Genomic DNA, 20,868 nt, shown 5'->3' with positions numbered 1-20,868 from the left:
CAATTTCATGCTGCTATTTCTTGTGTTCTCCGTCTACAAGTTTTGGCTGTTATTAACTGCTGTATCTCTTGTCTAACTGCCTGGCATATGTGAAAGGCGAGGTCATGGTGATCTTCCACAACTGCCATAGTGGTCACATTTGGGAGTTGGTCATTCATCTTTCGTCTGAATCACTTCTGTTGCATATCATGGATGCACTGGCTCCACTAGATGAATTTCTCTTTTTTTGCAACATGTTTTACCAGAAAATCTGGTAGAGATCCTTCGTAACTCATTTCATCAAGGTTGAGACTTTGTCAGCTTCTGTCAAATTCAGATTCGCATTGTGGCATAGGGCCAAAACATTCTGTGACCCTTTTCTTCAGATGTTGTTCTGCTACTTGCAAACTTGCTGTTGATTGTCACCTCACCAAATGTTTTCTTCAGTTAGTCTGGAATTTATCCCAGATGTTGAGCTTATCTTCGTCGTTCTTGAACCAGTGCTTGACTGTTCCATGTCAAGTAAAAGTTCAAGTTTGCCAAATGCATCATGTCATCCCACCTGTTGTACTTGGCAACTCTGTCACATCCTTTCAACTGTTTCGACATGTCCTGAGCAGCATCTCTGGGTAACGCCAGTAGTTGCGTGGCATGCAGCTGATGTGCCGTTTTGGAATGCTTTGGTCTTTTGAATGTACGAGGGGCATTTGAAAAGTCCGTGCAAAAATAAAAACGACTTACGTGTTTGGGGTATACCTTTTTTATTTCTCGACATAGTCCCTTTTGCTCCCCATGAACCGTGGACCTTGCCGTTGGTGGGGAGGCTTGCGTGTCAGCGATACAGATAGCTTTACCATAGGTGCAACCACAACGGAGGGGTATCTGTTGAGAGGCCAGACAAACATTTGGTTCCTGAAGAGGGGCAGCAGCCTTTTCAGTAGTTGCAGGGGCGACAGTCTGGATGATTGACTGATCTGGCCTTGTAACACTAACCAAAAAGGCCTTGCTGTGATGGTACTGCCAACAGCTGAAAGCAAGGGGAAACTACAGCCGCAATTTTTCCCGAGGGCATGCAGCTTTACAGTATGGTTAAATGATGATGGCATCCTCTTGGGTAAAATAATCCGTAGGTAACATAGTCCCCTATTCGGATCTCCAGGCGGGGACTACTCAAAAGGACGTCGTTATCAGGAGAAAGAAAACTGGCATTCTACGGATGGGAGCATAGAATGTCAGGTCCTTAATTGGGTAGATAGGTTAGAAAATTTAAAAAAGGGAAATGGATAGGGTAAAGTTAGATATAGTGGGAATTAGTGAAGTTCGGTGGCAGGAGGAACAAGACTTTTGGTCAGGTGAATAAAAGGTTATAAATACAAAATTAAATAGGGGTAATGCAGGAGTAGGTTTAATAATGAATAAAAAAATAGGAGTGTGGGTAAGCTACTACAAACAGCATAGTGAAAACATTATTCTGGCCGAGATAGACACAAAGCGCACACCTACTACAGTAGTAAAGGTTTATGTACCAGTTTGCTCTGCAGATGACTAAGAAATTGATGAAATGTATGATAAGATAAAAGAAATTATTCGGATAGTGAAGGGAGACATAAATTTAATTGTCATGGGTGACTGGAATTCAATAGTAGGAAAATGAAGAAAAGGGAATGTAGTAGGTGAATATGGGTTAGGGGTAAGAAATGAAAGAGGAAGCTGCTTGGTAGAATTTTCCACAGAGCATAACTTAGTCTTAGCTAACACTTGGTTCAAGAATCATGAAAGAAGGGAGAGCATTAGGGAACGATTGACAGGAATGGGGGAAAGAAATACAGTAGAAGAAGAATGGGTAGCTTTGAGGGATGAAGTAGTGAAGGCAGCAGAGGATCAAGTGGGTAAAAAGATGAGGGCTAGTAGAAACCCTTGGGTAACAGAAGAAATATTGAATTTAATTGATGGAAGGAGAAAATATAAAAATGCAGTAAATGAAGCAGGCAAAAAGCAATAAAAGCGTCTCCAAAATGAGATCGACAGGAAGTGCAAAATGGCTAAGCAGTGATGGCTAGAGGACAAATGTAAGGATATAGAGGCTTATCTCACTAGGGGTAAGATAGATACTGCCTACAGAAAAATTAGAGAGACCTTTGGAGAAAAGAGAACCACTTGTATGAATATCAAGAGCTCCAATGGAAACCCAGTTCTAAGCAAAGAAGGGAAGGCAGAAAGGTGGAGGGAGTATATAGAGGGTCTATACAAGGGCGATGTACTAGAGGGCAATGTTATAGAAATGGAAGAGGATGTAGATGAAGATGAAATGGGAGATAAGATACTGGGTGAAGTGTTTGACAGAGCACTGAAAGACCTAAGTTGAAACAAGGCTCCGGGAGTAGACAACATTCCATTAGAACTACTGACAGCCTTTGGAGAGCCAGACAAAACATCTTCCATGTTGTAAGCAGGATGTATGAGACAGGCAAAATACCCTCAGACTTCAAGAAGAAGATGATAATTCCCATCCCAAAGAAAGCAGGTGTTGACAGATGTGAAAATTACCGAACTATCAGTTTAATAAGTCATGGCTGCAAAATACTAACGCAAATTCTTTACAGACAAATGGAGAAACTGGTAGAAGCCGACCTCGGGGAAGATCAATTTGGATTCCGTAGAAATGTTGGAACACGTGAGGCAATACTGAACCTAGGACTTATCTTAGAAAATAGATTAAGGAAAAGCAAACCTACGTTTCTAGCATTTGTAGACTTAGAGAAAGCTTTTGACAATGTTGACTGGAATACTCTTTTTCTGATTCTAAAGGTGGTAGGGGTAAAATACAGGGGCGAAAGGCTGTTTACAATTTGTACAGAAACCAGATGGCAGTTATAAGAGTAGAGGGACATGAAAGGGAAGCAGAGGTTGGGAAGGGAGTGAGACGGGTTGTAGCCTCTCTCCGATGTTATTCACTCTGTATATTGAGCAAGCAATAAAGGAAACAAAAAAGAAAAATTCGGAGTAGGTATTAAAATCAATGGAGAACAAACAATAACTTTGAGGTTCGCCAATGACATTGTAATTCTATCAGAGGCAGCAAAGGACTTGGAAGAGCAGTTGAACGGAATGGACAGTGTCTTGAAAGGAGGATATAAGATGAACATCAACAAAAGCAAAATGAGGATAATGGAAAATAGTCGAATTAAGTCGGGTGCTGCTGAGGGAATTGATTAGGAAATGAGACACTTAAAGCAGGAGATAAGTTTTGCTATTTGGGGAGCAAAATAATTGCTGATGGTCGAAGTAGAGAGGATATAAAATGTAGACTGGCAATGGAAAGTAAAGCGTTTCTGAAGAAGAGAAATTTGTTAACATCGAGCATAGATTTAAGTGTCAGGAAGTCGTTTCTGAAAGTGTTTGTATGGAGTGTAGCCATGTATGGAAATGAAACATGGACGATAAATAGTTTGAACAAGAAGAGAATAGAAGCTTTCGAAATGTGGTGGTACAGAAGAATGCTGAAGATTAGATGGGTAGAACACACAAATAATGAGGAGGTATTGAATAGAATTGGGGAGAAGAGTAGTTTGTGGCACAACTGGACTAGAAGAAGGTATCGGTTGGTAGGACACGTTCTGAGGCATCAAAGGATCACCAATTTAGTATTGGAGGGCAGTGTGGAGGGTAAAAATCATAGAGGGAGACCAAAAGATGAATACACTAAGCAGATTCAGAAGGATGTAAGTTGCAGGTGCTGGGAAATGAAGCAGCTTTCACAAGATAGAGTAGCATGGAGAGCTGCATCAAACCAGTCTCAGGACTGAAGACCACAAAAACAACAACAACAACAACAACAACAGTCTCCTTTTAGACTTATACAGTTCGTTCAACGCTGTTCTAATTTGTTGATCTCTCCCAAATAATAGGAATTGTTCAAGTCCGCAAAATAGCTATTAGTTGCTGCAATAACCTCCTCGTTTGAATAAAATCTTTGTCCCACCAGCCATTTCTTCAAATTGGGGAACAAATAGTAATCCGAGGGAGCCAAGTCTGGAGAATAGGTGGGATGTGAAACGAGTTGGAATACTATTTCTATTTATTTTGTGACCACAACTGCCTAGGTGTGTGCTGGTGCATTGTTGTGATGGAAAAGGACTTTTTTTTCCTGTCCAATCGCCTGCATTTTTCTTGCGGCTTGGTTTTCATACAGTCCAATAACGATGAATAATATGCATCTGTAATAGTTTCTCCTTTTCCCAGATAGTCGATGAGGATTATCCCTTGCGAATCCCAAAAGACAGTCGCCATAGTCTTTCCGGCTGAAGGAATGGTCTTTGCCTTTTTATGGTGCAGATTCTCCCTTGGTAACCCTTTGTTTAGATTGTTCTTTGGTCCCAGGAGTATAGTAGTGTATCCATGTTTCATCCACAGTGATGAAACGATGCTTAAAGACCTGCGGATTCTTACTGAATAGCTGCAAACCATCCCTGCAACACTTCACACAATTCCGTTTTTGGTCTAGCGTGAGCATCATGGAACACATTTTGTGGATAGCTATCTCATGTCCAAATGTTTATGAAAAATATTATGTATACATTCATTCGAGATGCCCACAGCATTAGCAGTCTCACGCACCTTAACTCTTCTGTCATCCTTCACCATATCGTGGATTTTATCAATGATTTCTGGAATAATAACCTCCACAGGGTGTCCAGAACGTTTGGCACCTCTTGTGCCCATATGGCCACTCTGAAAAATTTTGAAACCACTTATAAACTAAACTTCCTGGCAGATCAAAACTGTGTGCCCGACCGAGACTCGAACTCGGGACCTTTGCCTTTCGCGGGCAAGTGCTCTACCATCTGAGCTACCGAAGCACGACTCACGCCCGGTCCTCACAGATTCACTTCTGCCAGTATCTCGTCTCCTACCTTTCAAACTTTACAGAAGCTCTCCTGCGAACCTTGCAGAACTAGCACTCCTGAAAGAAAGGATAATGTGGAGACATGGCTTAGCCACAGCCTGGGGGATGTTTCCATTCTGGCACTTATAAATTGTTCTAATCGAAGGTGCAGAGTCACCACAATGTTTATCAAGCTTCTCTTTAGTTTCCTGAGGCATTTTGCCTTTCATGAAGTAATGTTTAATTGCCTCACGAAATTCTTTTTTGTCCATTTCGTCGACTTTCTTGATACACATGAATCCCAAACACAAAGAAATAGACCAATATGACTGAAACTTGGTGTGCGTTCTTCCCAAACATGTGCTACTAACTAAACAAGACCTCGATACGTGCCGGTAGTGCCATCTCTGCGACTTTGCGCGGACTTCTCAAATGCCCCTCGAAAGACAATGGGAATGATGTACTACTTGTATTCCAGTTCCTGGCCATGTAGGTGACAGCTTTTCCATTTACTGATTGGAGACAGGATGATACAGAGGTTTTGAAGTACTTCCTGCCTACACCAAATAGGGACACATCTTAACCACACTAGAGTCCAAATTCCAAAGCAGAGTCATCAGTGAAGTACCAAAATTATTATCGAAAGCATTTTTATCATGAACACCGTCGATCAGCAATAACAAATGCAACTGATTCCTGGATGTCAGGTGCTGATATTTGTACCAGCATCGAATATTACAGACTTTACCAACATCACATAGATAAGAAATTTGGAGAAACTTTGAAAAATGGAAATTATTGCTGATGGTTGGTCAGGTTCGAACTGGTAACCCAAAGCACACCAGCTAGTGACTCCAATCCACAACGTCTGCAGCAGGGAATGCAGCTGTATGCTTGATAGAGAGGTCTCTGTTATTCGTAGTCTGATTCCAAATTTTTGCCTTCTCTCAATATTATTTCATCTAAGAGTTTGTTATGAAAGCTGATACAAACATAGACAAATTGAAGACATTTCTGTAGTTCACAACATGTAAGAAAGCAATTTGACAAAATATATTCTACTGATTGTGCATTGCATATTCATGAATATGTAATAAATCCTTATTGGATGACATTCTTCATGGAACTCCCAACATACTGCAGAAGAGGAACCATCAAATTTAAACATAGGAAATTTTGCATTGTTCCTGTGCATATGCTGTAGTGGCTAACTCATAGTGGCTTTCCATATGAAATTTCAAATTGCAGTGTTTGCTGCGTTTCTCTGACTTGCTTATTATGTATTTTGTGCTCATAATCTAGGACATGAAGTGGACATTGGTTTAATCATACTGTGTTCCTCTCCTTGTTTACAAACACACATTATTGGCTTGTCTTTTATAAATGAAAATACTTTCCATCACCTGAATTTGAATCCAGTAAAAGTGGAGACATTATTTGGTGGAAACCAGGTTTAATAATTTTTGTTATATCCTTGATAAGGATAGAGCATATTAATAGCTGTGTCTTTACTTTTTTCATACCCAATCTCCTAAGAGTAATGTAGTTTCTTTGCAACAGAGAACAGAGCATGAAAAAATATCTAAGTAATATTATCTTATGTAAAACAGCAGTTCAAATTTAACACACTTTTTTATAACATAGATTTTTTTTCTTTTGGCATGAAAAACATGAGTTAACAACATATTTTATGTTACTGGTAGTGCTTGAGGGTACTGAGTAAGAAAATTCTCTCTCGGGTTTCCTCTTTACTTATTGGGAATGGTGTCAGAATGTAATGTTCTCGATTATTGTATGTGTTAATTGATTAACATTTTACTGTTTTACATGTTTGTGTTTGTATTCACTGCAGTAATGAACATTGACACATTAATTAGAAAAAATTATGTAATGGAGATGGTAATGCACTGTCAGTTGATGTATCTGTTCTACTTTTCAGGCAGCTAACAGTGTTAATAATAATCTGTGAGTAAGACACTTTTTGTGCTTCGTTTCCTACAGTTAAACATATTTATGACTTGCATTGCAGATACCTATAGTGTTGCCCACCAGTGAACATAACTTCTTATCAAGGACAACCTGTGCTAGCATCTTTTAGAAATGCCATTTTGGAGCATCATTGTCTTGTTTTTTGTAGACTTATACTGAAGTTTTCCAGTTATAAAGTGACAGATTTTATATTTTTTTTTCTTTTTTGTGAAAATATAACTCAAAACACAGTTGCTATTTCATTTTTAAAACCCAGAATTTATATTTATTGGACCATGTAAAATTTTATTACAGCATCTGTATAGGCAGTAAAATGATAGAACAACAGAGCTTTGTAGATGATTTTCAAAAGAGATTAGTTTGTGAATCTCATAATAGTTGTTTAAAATTTTCACAACTGCCATTTTTCATTTTGAGTACCATTAGCACAGCACTATTGCATTGAAGTGTAATCATATTGTGAATGTGCTTTAATTTTTACGTGTTGTCAAGAGTTGTTATGAAGCAGTTGTGAAAATTTGTACATTAGCTGCTTGAAAATGGTATGCATTAATGTTGAAACAGTTTAGTTTTAAGGAATAACTTGACTAACCTGCTCGAACCTGTGTCTGCCCTGGTAGTTGCGCACAGCTTTACGGCCCTCTAGTGACGATTTTCCTAAGTTGGCCCTGCGGGCCAGAGAAGGTGCAACAAAGGTGCGTGAATCTGAGAGAGTAGTCGGGGAAAAGGTGACAACACGAACAGAAGAATACATAGATGAGCAAACAGGCGAGGTGAAAGTTCGCACCGTAGAATATGTTGAAAAGCTGATTGAGCGAGAGGTACATGAGAAATCAGACCACTTTGTAGAGCATGGAGCACAGCATTATATTCCTGTATTTTCCATTTTCTAACATTGAGTGGGAATGCTAACAAATCTGTCTTTGCTCTAAATGCACATCTTTCTTTTTTTTTTTATGCAGACGTGCATATGTAGACATTAGGCACCTTCTTTCTTGCTTATCATTGTGACTTTTTTATTATATTAAAAACAAAGATGCTGTGACTTACCAAACGAGAAAGCGCTGGTAGATAGACACAATAAAAAACACACAAACACAGACACAAATTTCAACCTTTCGCAACCCAAGGTTGCTTCATCAGGAAAGAGGGAAGGAGAGTGTAAGGAGTCATTCCAATCCCGGGAGATGAAAGACTTACCTTAGGGGGAAAAGGGACAGGTATACACTCGCGTGTGCGCACACATATCCATCCACACATATACAGACACAAGCAGGCATATGTAAAGGCAAAGAGTTTGGGCAGAGATGTCAGTCGAGGCGGAAGTACTGAGGCAAAGACGTTGTTGAGTGACAAGTGGTGTACGAGGGGCGGCAAAGTGAAATTAGCGGTTACCCACCAGGCCTCAACCTTCGCTAATTTCAAGTTGCCGCCCCTCGTACATCACTTGTCACTCAACAACGTCTTTGCCTCAGTACTTCTGCCTTGACTGACATCTCTGCCCAAACTCTTTGCCTTTACATATGTCTGCTTGTGTTTGTATATGTGCGGATGGATATGTGTGTGTGTGAGCGAGTGTATACGTGTCACTTTTTCCCCCTAAGGTAAGTCTTTCCGCTCCCGGGATTGGAATGACTCCTTACCCTCTCCTTTCGTCTTTCCCTCTCCTTCCCTCTTTCCTGATGAAGCAACCTTGGGTTGCAAAAGCTTGAAATTTGTGTGCGTGTTTGTGTATTTTTTATTGTGTCTATCTACCAGCGCTTTCTCGTTTGGTAAGTTACAGCATTTTTGTTTTTTATATATTTTCCCATGTGGAATGTGACTTTTTTATTACTTTTTTTTATAACTAGTAGTTTCAAATTGGAGTGAACATTCTTTGAGATTTAAAGTAGATTCAACTAATAATTGGATTTTACATCCAGTTTTTCATTCATTTCATTATTTGGAATTTCTCTCGTTTTCTTGATGAGCACATTCATGTCTTATTACTCTTATTGTAGAATTCATCACATATCACCATAATCAGCAGAAAGCTCAGAATGTTATCTGAAACATTAAACATAGTAGCTTGTTACAGAAAATATTAAAAAAAAAAAAAAAAAAAACCATGGCACATTTTGCCCTTCTGTTCTCAATTTTAATGGTGTAATTTTAAGCTAATAACAAGCATCCAAGGTATAAAAGAGTTTCCTCATCAGACAAGTTGCATGACTGCTTAAGACTTACACAGCAGAAGCATATTGTGTAATCTTCACAGCTATTCTTAAATTAAATTTTCCCTGAGACATTTAAGTCTCTAATTTATCTACGATAACATTGGAAGCTGAAGAAGTGCATTTAAATTTGTGATGCGATATTTGACTTGGGTGATTCGTGCAGCTATGTTGACTATAATGCTGTGGTGGTGTAATGGTCAGCATATCTGCCTAGTAAGCAAGAAGACCCAGGTTCAAGTCCCGGCTGCAGCACAAATTTTAATTCACTTCTTCGGTTCACAATTATTGCTCATATATTGGTGAGTGATACTCTGTCCCGTCCATTTTCTAGTAGTGCTAATACATTCACATGGGTATAGTACAATAGTGACATGTACAGGTATCATACGATCAGTACCTTGTACGCTTAAACTTGCAACCACTTTAAAATTGTATCTACTCCAGTTTTATCAATTTGTCGAAAGCTTCTTAATATTAATGCTACAGAAATGGAATGCTTCACATTTGGTAACATTTGTCGCTCTCAGAAAAATGGTTATGTACCACCTACATTGTAATAGAACTATAATTTGTAAAGACCAGTTTTCCTCACTGTTCTTAATGTAGGATACATCCAATAATTAATGCACAGAATATGAAAACAAAGAAGTAGAAAATGAAGTTCCTCATAGAGGGCAAACACTTCAAGCCATATCTCCAAATGAGTAGAAGAATCTGGACAGTGGGAGTAAGCTGTATAAAATCACATGGGCTTAGGAAAAAATAAAAGCTGAAGAAATCAGGATAAAATAGCTTTCTGAAAAGGAAATGATTTTTACATCAGGCATACATAGCCAAAAAACAACTAATAAAGCCCTTTATATGGATGGTAGATGTGGACTTGTTTAGTGGATGAAAGGAGGTGGTCGAAAACTTTGAAATCTGGTGTTCCATAAGGATGCTCAAAATTGCATGTCAGCTAAGATGCCAGATGAAGCAGTCCTTCAACTGATAAAATGCCAGAACTGTGAGAGATGATTAAGATGATGATGAGATACATAAATGGGCACATTCAGATACTTGAAACTCTCTTCCACACTATGTTGGAAGGTGTGCCAGAATATAAAAATGCAAGAGGCAGGCTTAGAGTACATCCACCGTAATGCTCAATGTCTGTGTTGTTTGTAGAGCTTCTGCGAATCAGTCCTAGGGTTGTGAACTTGGAAGAACAACCCAGTGTGTGATACGAAGTACTATGTTGAGTAATTCCTAGAACAGAGGACTTAATAAACATTTTCCATTTGCTGGACAATTTTTAAAAATATTAATGAAGTAACAGGTGAGTAATTTCTGACATTTGCAAATACCAATAAAACAGTGGCAAAAGTGGAGAACCAAGGAACCTCACCACTTAGTAAAGAAATTTGTCCTATCACCATTTGGATTTTAACTTCTGTGTAGAAGAAGGAAATACATCGACTTCATGAAATGATATGAAATGGAATTTCCGCTTTGTCAAACTACAACACACCTATGAGGTGTGTGCCTCTAAAGTGCCTATGAAAGAAAACCGAAAAGTAATTAAAGATTCAAAAATCAGTTTGTTTATGATACCACATTTAAATCTATATTCTACAGGAATAAGTGCAACTAGCTTTTTTTCTATTAAACAAAGTATCAAAATAGAGCAGAATCAAACAAGACATGAAAATGGTCTGAACTTTTATTTCCTTCAAAAGATAATAACAGATTAATGCTTGATCAATACTACTAAGCAATCCAGAGCATTTGATATCTCATCAACAGTGAGATATTTAATTAAATCACAGGCTTGGCTTGCACAAAGATGTGAATGGTTATTTCTTGTGCCCTCAGCTTGCACAAAGATGTGACTGGCTATTGCTATAGTCCTCCTTTCAAATGAACCAATGTGGCATTTGTGGGAAGATGGATGGCTGTATATAAGTTGAGTCACTGATCTCCTGACAACAAGTGCAGTGCCTTAATCACTATGCCTCAATGCTTAGTCTGTTATAAATGAAACAACTGTCTGAAGTCATATAAATTTATGGAGACTGTAAGGAAATGAAAGAGGTGAAATTTTGGTTGGAACCTTGGTGAAAGAGGGGAGGCACTTAAGTGATAGTCCCAATATGTCAGTCAGGTTGGTTAAATTTGTAATTTTCAAGATAGCAGACAGTAAGAATGGTATAGTGATACCAAACTGGGCGTGCATACTCTTGTGTGTGATTTCTATTACAAGCAACTAGAGATGAAGAGACGGATACACAAAAGCCTGGAAGACCATTGATAAGACTGCTGACATGTGGTCTTCAGTCCTGAGACTGATTTGATGCAGCTCTCCATGCTACTCTATCCTGTGCGAACCTCTTCATCTCCGAATAACTACTGCAACCTACACCTTTCTGAATCTGCCTACTGTTCTCCTCCCTTGGTCTCCCTCTATGACTTTTACCTCCCACACTAATCTTCAATACTGAACTGGTGATCCCTTGATGTCTCAGAATGTGTTCTGTCAACTGATCCTTCTTGTGGTCAAGCTGTGTCACAGATTTGTTGCCTCCCAATTCTATTCAGTATTTCCTCATTAGTTAACATGATCGACCTATCTGATCTTCAACATTCATCTGTAACACCACATTTAAAAAGGTTCTCTACTGTTAACTTCGGAACAAGAAAAAAGACTAATGACTTGAGAGAAATAAACTTGGCACAATAAGGAAGCTACCAGTCAAAAATGAAAGAGCTCCTTAGGAGGAGCAAAGCTGTAAGCCACGTGAGGTAATGTGTGCTACTCTAGTTAATGCGGTCTTAAATCTCATCAAATTTAATATGCTCATTAACAGTCTTGACTACACATATAACTGTGTATTTATGTAATTATGTTATATGCTTGAAGTCTTTAATTTTTGAAGAGATCTGTGCAAAATGTTTGATAGCTAACACTAGATATAATTGTGATAGCATTCTTCTCTATTTTAAAAATACCAATCCTGGAAATTAATGTAAATGGGCAGATTAAAAAAAATCTACTTGCCAAGTGGTGGCAGGGAAAACACACACACACACACACACACACACACACACACACACAAGTATTAAACTTTCACAAGCTTTCAGAGCCAGTGGCTCCTTCTTCTGGTGGAAGAGTTAAACAGGAAGGAAGAGGGGTGAAGGAAAAGGACTGGAGAGGTTTAGGGAAAGGGGTACAGTTTAAAAAATCACAACCGCCTGACCCGGGGTTCTCGCCTATGTTTCTAAACTTTACCCCTTTTCCTAAACTTCTCCAGTCCTTTTCCTTCGCCCCTCTTCCTTCCTGTTCAAGTCTCCTACCAGAAGAAGGAGCCACTGGCTCCAAAAGCTTGTGAAAGTTAAATCATTTTGTGTGTGTGTTCCCCTGCTGCCGCTTGGTGAGTAGATGTTTTTATCTGTCCATTTACATTATATTATCGATAATTGATTATTTTTGATGTTATAACAACTGTGTAAATTAGGTTTAAGCAAAACATAACTCCATAACTCATTAGTGAACGGAAATATACAGAATAAACTAATTTATCAATTTTTAGGTAAACTGTAGCAAAAATGTAGCACACTGCAAAAGTAGCTGAACGAGGGGGCTGCATTAATACTAGGGAGTGGATTTTCCAACAATTGTAGTTTCAAAGACTTAATACTACTTCTTGTTTTCATTTTTTGAGTGGACTTTTTTATAACTTGAGTAAATCTTGGAGAAATACTGCATTGTATGTAGTGAATCTTGTCTAAATTGAATGATGGCCCATTAGTCTCGAACCATCTGTTGTTTTCAGATATTTCATTAGCTGCCTTTTCAGTAAGAGGGCTGGTACTACTTTTTATTCCTTTAGTTGTACCATCAGCAAAATAGATTAAAAAAGACGTTTAATGTTAAAGACATATGTTAGCCTTGTTTACCTGCTTTGGACTGCTTTGACAAATATGACTTAATGATGGTCTAACAACCTTTAGCATCATCCTTGATAATGGCATAAAAACTGAAGTATGGAAACTACAAAAGATAAATAATATAATACACAGTCAATAGTGGTTTATTCTTTTAAAAAGACTATATTCATATCGAGGATACCTGTGAGGATATTCTGGCAAATAACCAGCTGTTTGCAGGTTGATTCATCACAAAGAAAATCAAATCTAGTCTTCCAGTAAAATGTAACTTCATCTGAATCCTGGACTGTCATCCAATATCCAGTTTGTTTTACAGAAAGAAACTTTGTGTTATGTTGTTTCTTCTGTGGAATTCCCAGCGTAATGCATTTCATCATCAACCAATATGATTTCCTTGAAGGACATCCACTACGATCTTTGCAACTACTTAATTCAAATAAAAAATGGTGAGAGAGGGCTAATCTATTGCACAGCACATTCTTAGGCTTTGGGAAGCTGTGTGATGGAAATACTTAACTGAGGAAGAATACTGTAAAAGGGTCCTAATATCTTTATGAATTGTTCAGTTGACCTCTGTTCAAGTTTCCCGATGACAGTTGGATGGTGTCGCCAATGATGTTCATCTCATGGACACCACATCAGATTTAAAACAGGTCATACCCTGGATGTCAGTGCACAAGAGTGATATAACTATTCCCAGCTTCCACTATAGGTGAAATATAAATGACAAATGAAAAATAAAATGTATATACTTAGTTCTAACCTACAAAATGGCAACAGCATCAGCAGAGGATTGCTGCAGTAGCCTATATCCAACAGAATGAGTTCCCAGCTGATCTGTGTTACTAACCAACCCTGTGTACAGCTGCACTATATGAGAAATTAACCCAACTCACTTTAAGACGGATATCTACAGGACACATGTCTGCCTTGTTGTGGTATATGCAGACATGTGTTAATAAGATTTAAAAACAGTTTGTGCTATTTTCAAATTGAAGAGCAATCTTCATACACCAGTTACTTGGAAACACACTAGGAGGTTCTGAGACTTCTGTATTTTGTGAACTTGATAGACGAGTGACTTCAAAGCATCTCTGTTGGTAATAAGTGTTTTGGAAAAACCAAGAGACAACAAAAAAGTTGACGTACATGAAAATATTTAAGAACTGATCTTAAAGAATTAAAAATATTTAAAACATAAATGAGAACATTTGCGTACTTGAATTTTAGTATCAGTCCAGTGGGATATATAAATAACAGTACCGACAATATTACTTCCTGCTAACGCCCAAACTTCCTAAAGTCAGACACAGAGATTCGTACCAAACTCTAATTTAGTTCATACTATGTACTGTCATCCGGCAGAACAGGCATAGACATGACTTAAAAGGAACACCAAAACTATGGAACACTGGAAAAGCATAATTGTGAGTAACTAATACCTGTAGTTTCTGTGGGAAAGATGGTAGACTGTTAGTTTGTCATTCCAAGGGTTCTCAGTTCAATCTTCAATGATGATAATTTTTTACTGTATCGTCTGTGAAAGTGTTGTATGGGGACAACATGTTTATGACATGTAAAAGGGCTGTTTGAAGTTTATAGCAATGTTTACTTGGCAGTCTGCTTTCGTGACATTTCTTTCAAAGTAGTAGACCTGTAGAGTACATTTGTAGTTTCATAGAGTATACAATCAGAACAGAAAATAAAGAAACCATTGCATCACTCAAAATAATAAGATCAATAAGAAGCACATAACATTCAAAAATGACTGCAAACACGCCGCCACTGCCGCCCCGCCCCCAATTCAAACAGTGTCATTCATTCATTCACGAACAAAGGCTTCACAATAATGGTTGTATGCAAAGAATTGTGTGAAGCAAATTACTTCCATACACCAATCACATTCAGTGAATCCCACATTTGCATCCATCCTGCAGATTGCAGAATGAAAGCTTGTGTCTGAAACAGAACTTTGTGAAAGTTTCAAAGGGTCTGGGTGTATCAACACGTTAGCCATTTTCTTCTATTTATAACCGTGAGAATTATAGAGAAGAGGAGAACACAACTGGCTGTATTTGAGGGACAGCAGCTTAAGAAGATTATTCCATTGTTGCAGACTAATGTCTTCTGAAGAATCTTGAGCAGCATCAGAAATTTTACGAATTGTATGCTTGTGCATTCTGATTAAATGAAGATTAAGCGGTTGACAAATTGAGGTTGTGTTTGTTGGAATTACATGAATTGTGCTTTTGTCTCTTCTGGTAGATTATTTTTTACGTGCAGGTCATGAAGAATGCTGGCATCTTTGTGGGGCTTGCAAGAATCTAGTATTAGCAGAAGTTTCTCTCCACTGATTTGTTCCACTACCACTTCTTGTAGAAATGTCCTGAACAGGTCTTCGGTCATTTTGCTGGAGTAGAAAGAGTGGACAATTAAATTTGCTGCTGGAAACATGGACTGACATGTAGGAGTACTCAAAGAGCAAGGCACTTGAAGGACATGAAACAGATTTGGAGAAAGTTTCCCCACTTGGGAAACCAATAGAAACCAATAGAATAATTGAATATAATAGAGGGAAACATTCCACGTGGTATATATATATGCTGTGACTTACCAAACGAGAAAGTGCTGGTAGATAGACACAATAAAAAACACATAAATACACACACAAATTTCAAGCTTTCGCAACCCAAGGCATGTTATGTCTGCCTGTGTCTGTATATGTGCGGATGGAAGTGTATGTGTGTGTGTGTGTGTGTGTGTGTGGGGGGGGGGGGGGGGGGGGGGGAATATACCTGTCCTTTTTTCCCCTCCCGGGATTGGAATGACTCCTCACCCTCTTCCTTAAAACCCACATCCTTTCGTGTTTCCCTCTCCTTCCCTCTTTCCTGATGAAGCAACCTTGGGTTGCGAAAGCTTGAATTTTGTGTGTTTTTTATTGTGTCTATCTACCAGCACTTTCTCGTTTGGTAAGTTACAGCATCTTTGTTTTTTATATACAATAGAATAATTGTGTACATATGGGTTGTTGCGTAAACAGACTGTACAGCTCCTATAATATCTTTAGAACCTTTACTTCCTAGAGTGCGGCCCACAGTCATCTCCTTGTTGAATCCACTTTCGTCGGTGTTGTAGATATTTGTATCTGTGTAGGCTGTCATGAGTGCACGAGTTGCTTGTTGCCAGTCCTCTACCATTTTGTGAATGTCATTTCTGTCGTGGTACATTTTCACTGTAACAAAAGATATGACTTTACGGCTTTCAATATTGTATTTACACTTCCAGCACAAGACCCAACTGTCACTGGCATCACATCGTGGTACGTTTAACTGTCCTGCTTTTGTTTTTGCCCACATTGATGTCTATACCGTGAACATATTGACCTTCCTGGCGATGGTGGATGAAAGTTTCCATCACTTGTATTTTAATATGTTCATACTTCTGCTTCACAGACATTAACTCTCCACTTTCCCACTACTGTTTCCATTCATACAACATACACCATGCAGGACATCTAGTGCAAAATCTGATTTTCATTGCAGACATTGTGTGATGTGCAAATATTGGGGTTGGATTTGGCCGCTGTTTGATGTTAAACTAATATTTGAGAATTTCGATTTTCTTCTTGAGTAAAACACTTCTCCTTTTCTCCTTCTGTGGTATTTCATCATTTCCATTGCTGGTTAACCCTTCTGGCAACGACATTGGAGACATCAGCTCTAGCCCATTACCTTGGCCACAAAACAGCAATTCTAATCCACCTGGTGTGAGCACGTTGATATCTAGTGTTTCCTCTCCCTTGATGTTCATCGCTTTCCATTGATCAGTTAGTTGCTATGCAACAGTTCAACGAGAATGTCAATAACGTTCTATGAAGTCATATTGCGCAACAACAGTACCTGTAATGTGCCAACTGCCTAGCAACAGCAGATCCATTTGTCTGTGCGTGCACAAACACAAGACTTGAGCCACAACACGCGCATCTGATGTATATGGGACATTACATTTGCAATCAGTTGTTGTTGTTGTTGTTGTTGTTGTTGTTGTTACTATTAATATTTCTGTGTGTGTGATGCAATTGTTTCTTTATTCTGTTGTTCTGATTATTTATGTTTGTTCTGTGAAACTACAAATGCACTAGCTGCTTCGTCATGAGTTGTGTCCGTTCTGTCGCACATGTCCTACAGAACACCACACCTATCTATACAAACGTATTCTATAGGTTTGTAACAATACGAGAGAAGGAAAGTTGCTACACACCATACAGCGGAGATGCTGAGATGATGCTGGTGAGTCGCAACTTTCCTTCTCTCGTATTGTTACATTCCATCCTGGATTTTCCATTGTTTGATACTCTATAGGTTTGCTACTTACAACTAATAAACTGAAAGCAGACTGCCAAAAGAACATTGTCACAAGCTCAGAAAAATGCTTTCACATTTCAGGAAAATGTTGTTGCATATGACAATTTCACTTGTACACAGCTTCAAAAAATTGTCAATAGTGGGGTTTGAATGCAGGACCTTGGGTACGACAACATCACCCTCTGCCAACTCACCCACATGAGATCTAAAAAACAATCACTCACAGTTATGCTTTTCCTGTGCTCCGTAGTTCTGGTGTTACTTTTAATTACTGGTTAAGCCTGTTGTAATGGACGACAGCACGAAGCATGAACTAAATCAGTGTTTTGGTTGATACTCTATCAACATACAATGTTTGTTACTGAACTGAGTGTCTGACATCTGGAGGTTTGGGTGTAAGAACTTGAAACCAACAGCCTCATCCCCCCCCCCCCCCCCCCCCGCCCCTCCCACCCTGTCTCCCTTGTCCCTTGCCTGTTACTCCAGATAAAGCTATAGGAAATCATGTAGTCACATTTAAAATGCAAAATAAAATGGTGTACATGGTGAGAATAAGTGTTAAGTCCCCTGTTTGTTCTATGTAGGAAACTTGCAGAAAAATAATAATAATAATAAAAACCAACCAAAAACAGTGAAGAAGAAAACAATAATTCCAAAAGTGTAAATAGTGACTGGTTGTTGCAAATCCTCCTCCAGTAACGTACTCACAGTCATAGTATTCTTAAATCTAATAGGGAAAATATCAGGTCTGAAAGTGAGCACACACAAAGAAAAGAGATACCTCCAGGGAACACAACACTAATACCATGTAACCTCACCTCTAGTCTCGATAATGCCAGCTCAGTGAGAGAGTGTGCATGAAAGTTTCTTCGGGTATGACATACCTAGATGAAGCTACTCATTGATGATTAGACTCCATAGCACTATGAATTGCAAGAATGTCAACTGCTGCATTCCACTTGCCATTGTAACTAGTCACACACATTTTCTGAGAGATTACAATCAGATCATTTACCAGGCCAGATGAGGTACAGTTGAATGTTCATCAAACCAATCTTGTGAACAAGTCTTTTTGCCATTTTGGAAGATAGGAGTATTCACAGTATACTCATCATCAAGTTGTAGCACTTAGTCACTGAGAATGTTGAATTAAACATCCTGGTTCATGTTCATGTTAATCAAACGAGTAGGCCCACGTCATGGTTGAAAAACACCCTCTCAGCATTGAAGAACCATCTCTAGGTGCTACTACACCCTTCACACACTGTGGGGTAAATGTCTCATTGGGTCACCAGTGCACTTAACATTTTGCCTCATTTGAAAAGAGGCAAAATCACGACTTGTCAGACTACACTTCACACCTCCTTTAAATTACTGTCCAGTTTGTATGTTATTAGGCTCATTGAAGACACACTGCTGTATATGCTTATGTGAACAATGACCTTTCACAACATACTGCCTCCAAATGTCTGATAGCATTCAGTTCTGTTAACAGTGTTCATTCAAAAGCTGGTTGTGACAAATCTGCATTCACTAACTGCAACAATTTCTTTCAGATGTGAAACGAACAGTCATTGTCAAGGTGAGACACTTGTCTCTGTCTCTTCATTAGGATCATTCTAGGACTACTGTTCTTATGCTTTGTTGCATGACTGTGGAGTTGTATAAATGTCATGTATGGACACATTGAACTGTCAACTTCATACATCTACAAACTGAAAAGCTTCATTCATTTTGTGATAGTAGGCATGTCCAAACATGATACCTCCTCTCTCCCTTTCTGTCACACCTGTACATCGACCCTTCTTATGTGTTGATTATTTACAAGTGATTGGCATATACAAATGACTTCACTGCCAGTGGCAGGGGTCATGACAACCTAATACAGCTCTCCAAAGTGACAAGAGTGCTCTTTTAATTGGGTGACTAATATTATTTTGTTCAGTAAGTACATTACCGTCTGTTGGTATGCTGCCATGTGCTATAGCTAGTGTGTTTTGTATGGATGCACACAGGGGCACACAAAGTGAGGTAGGAAGTTTGAATATTGACATAGAATACAATTTCATCACCCAACAGTACTTGCAGTTTTTGGTCGTCAGAGCTTGCACCTCTGTCCCCTTCCCTTTATTGTTTTGTGGAGAGAAAAGCCATTTGATAGTAGTATGACAATCTGTCCATCCAGATGAGAATACTGATTGATAGGTTACTTGACAGTGACTCACATTGGGTATCGACCTATCTTCCAGTTACGTAATAATCAACTATAACAACACAGATTCAACACTAAATAACACAAGCACTCAAAACATTCATCCATGTAATACTGCCACTCAGTTAACACCCCATAATAAGTGGAAGGTATATACGAGGGCTATCCACAAAGTACATTACGTTTTGGAATTAAAAATAAATAAAGTATTGGAAAATATTTTTATTATATACAGATGAAAGCCACACTTAAATACTACTTTTCTACATAGTTGCCATTTAAATTAAGGCACTTACCGTAGCAATGGACGAGCTTGGAAATTCCTTCGTCGTAAAATTCGGGCCGCCTGCGCCTTCAACCACATGGTTACCTCTTCTTGAAGCTGTGGGTCGTCATCAAAATGCTGCATAGCCAACCACTTCTTCATTGCTGGGAATAAGTGGAAGTCGCTCGGTGCCAGGTCGGGACTGTACGGCGGATGAGGAAACAACTCCCCTTAAAAGATTCGAGAACTTCACGAGTGGCATTTGCCGTGTGGGCCCGGGTGTTGTCATGAATCAGCAAGATCTTTGAGCCCAACTTTCCCCTGCGGTTGTTTTGTATTGCTCTTCTGAGGTTGTGCAGAGTTTGACAATACCTTTGAGAGTTTATTGTAGTGCCTCTTTCCGGGAAATCCACAAAAATCACACCTTTTCTGTCCCAAAAGAGGTAACCACATGGTTGAAGGCGCAGGCGGCCGAATTTTACGACAAAGGCATTTCCAAGCTCGTCCATCGCTACGATAAGTGCCTTAATTTAAATGGCAACTATGTAGAAAAGTAGTGTTTAAGTATGGCTTTCATCTGTATATAATAAAAAAAAATTCCAATATTTTATTTATTTTTAATTCCAAAATGTAATGTACTTTGTGGAAAGCCCTCGTATCTACAAGTCATCTAATAATTTAATGTATTGTAAATGGGAAAACAATTTTCATTAATATTGAGGGCAAACTGTAAATTGCCTGTTGTGTGAAGAGGTTTGACATTGTTGGGCTGTGCTTTAGAAAAACTTTAATTTTTATATACATGTGTTTGTGGAAGAAGTGTATGTTTTATCTTTGATTAGAAATATTATACAAATCATTCATGATAAAATAAAAAAGTCAAATATCTGTCTTTCAATATGACTTCCTTCTGTTGCTCCCTTTTGTCACAAAGGCTGTGTATAACACACTTTCTACCCTAACCTTAATGTAAGTGCTTTTGCTTTTTGGTATGTAACTGTAGAATAGACTTGGGATTATTTCTGGGCATG

The 20,868-nt window shown here is 38.6% G+C and overlaps 1 protein-coding gene and 1 non-coding gene across 9 annotated transcripts in view; both read left to right on the top strand.

The window, feature by feature from the left end:
* The window catches only part of LOC126186395 (protein lap4), a 535,941-nt gene that overhangs the window by 495,774 nt on the left and 19,299 nt on the right, over positions 1 to 20,868 (top strand). For 6 of the 8 annotated variants that reach the window (XM_049928205.1, XM_049928206.1, XM_049928204.1 and 3 more), the window contains one exon: positions 7,474 to 7,674. The exons of 1 other annotated variant lie outside the window; for it this stretch is intronic. In XM_049928205.1, the coding sequence (XP_049784162.1) occupies positions 7,474 to 7,674 (201 nt within the window). Of the gene's footprint in view, positions 1 to 6,803; positions 6,830 to 7,473; positions 7,675 to 20,868 lie in introns of all 8 variants that reach the window. One more of the 8 variants, XM_049928209.1, reaches the window with a different exon arrangement.
* Positions 9,249 to 9,321, top strand: Trnat-agu (transfer RNA threonine (anticodon AGU)). Its single transcript has one exon. It is a non-coding gene; the product is annotated as a tRNA-Thr (tRNA).

Source organism: Schistocerca cancellata, chromosome 1 (assembly GCF_023864275.1).
Source record: "Schistocerca cancellata isolate TAMUIC-IGC-003103 chromosome 1, iqSchCanc2.1, whole genome shotgun sequence".
In the NCBI taxonomy this organism is placed as follows: Eukaryota; Metazoa; Arthropoda; class Insecta; order Orthoptera; family Acrididae; genus Schistocerca; species Schistocerca cancellata.
The sequence above is the reverse complement of the archived record's forward strand: the minus strand, read 5'-3'. Positions and strand labels throughout refer to the sequence as shown.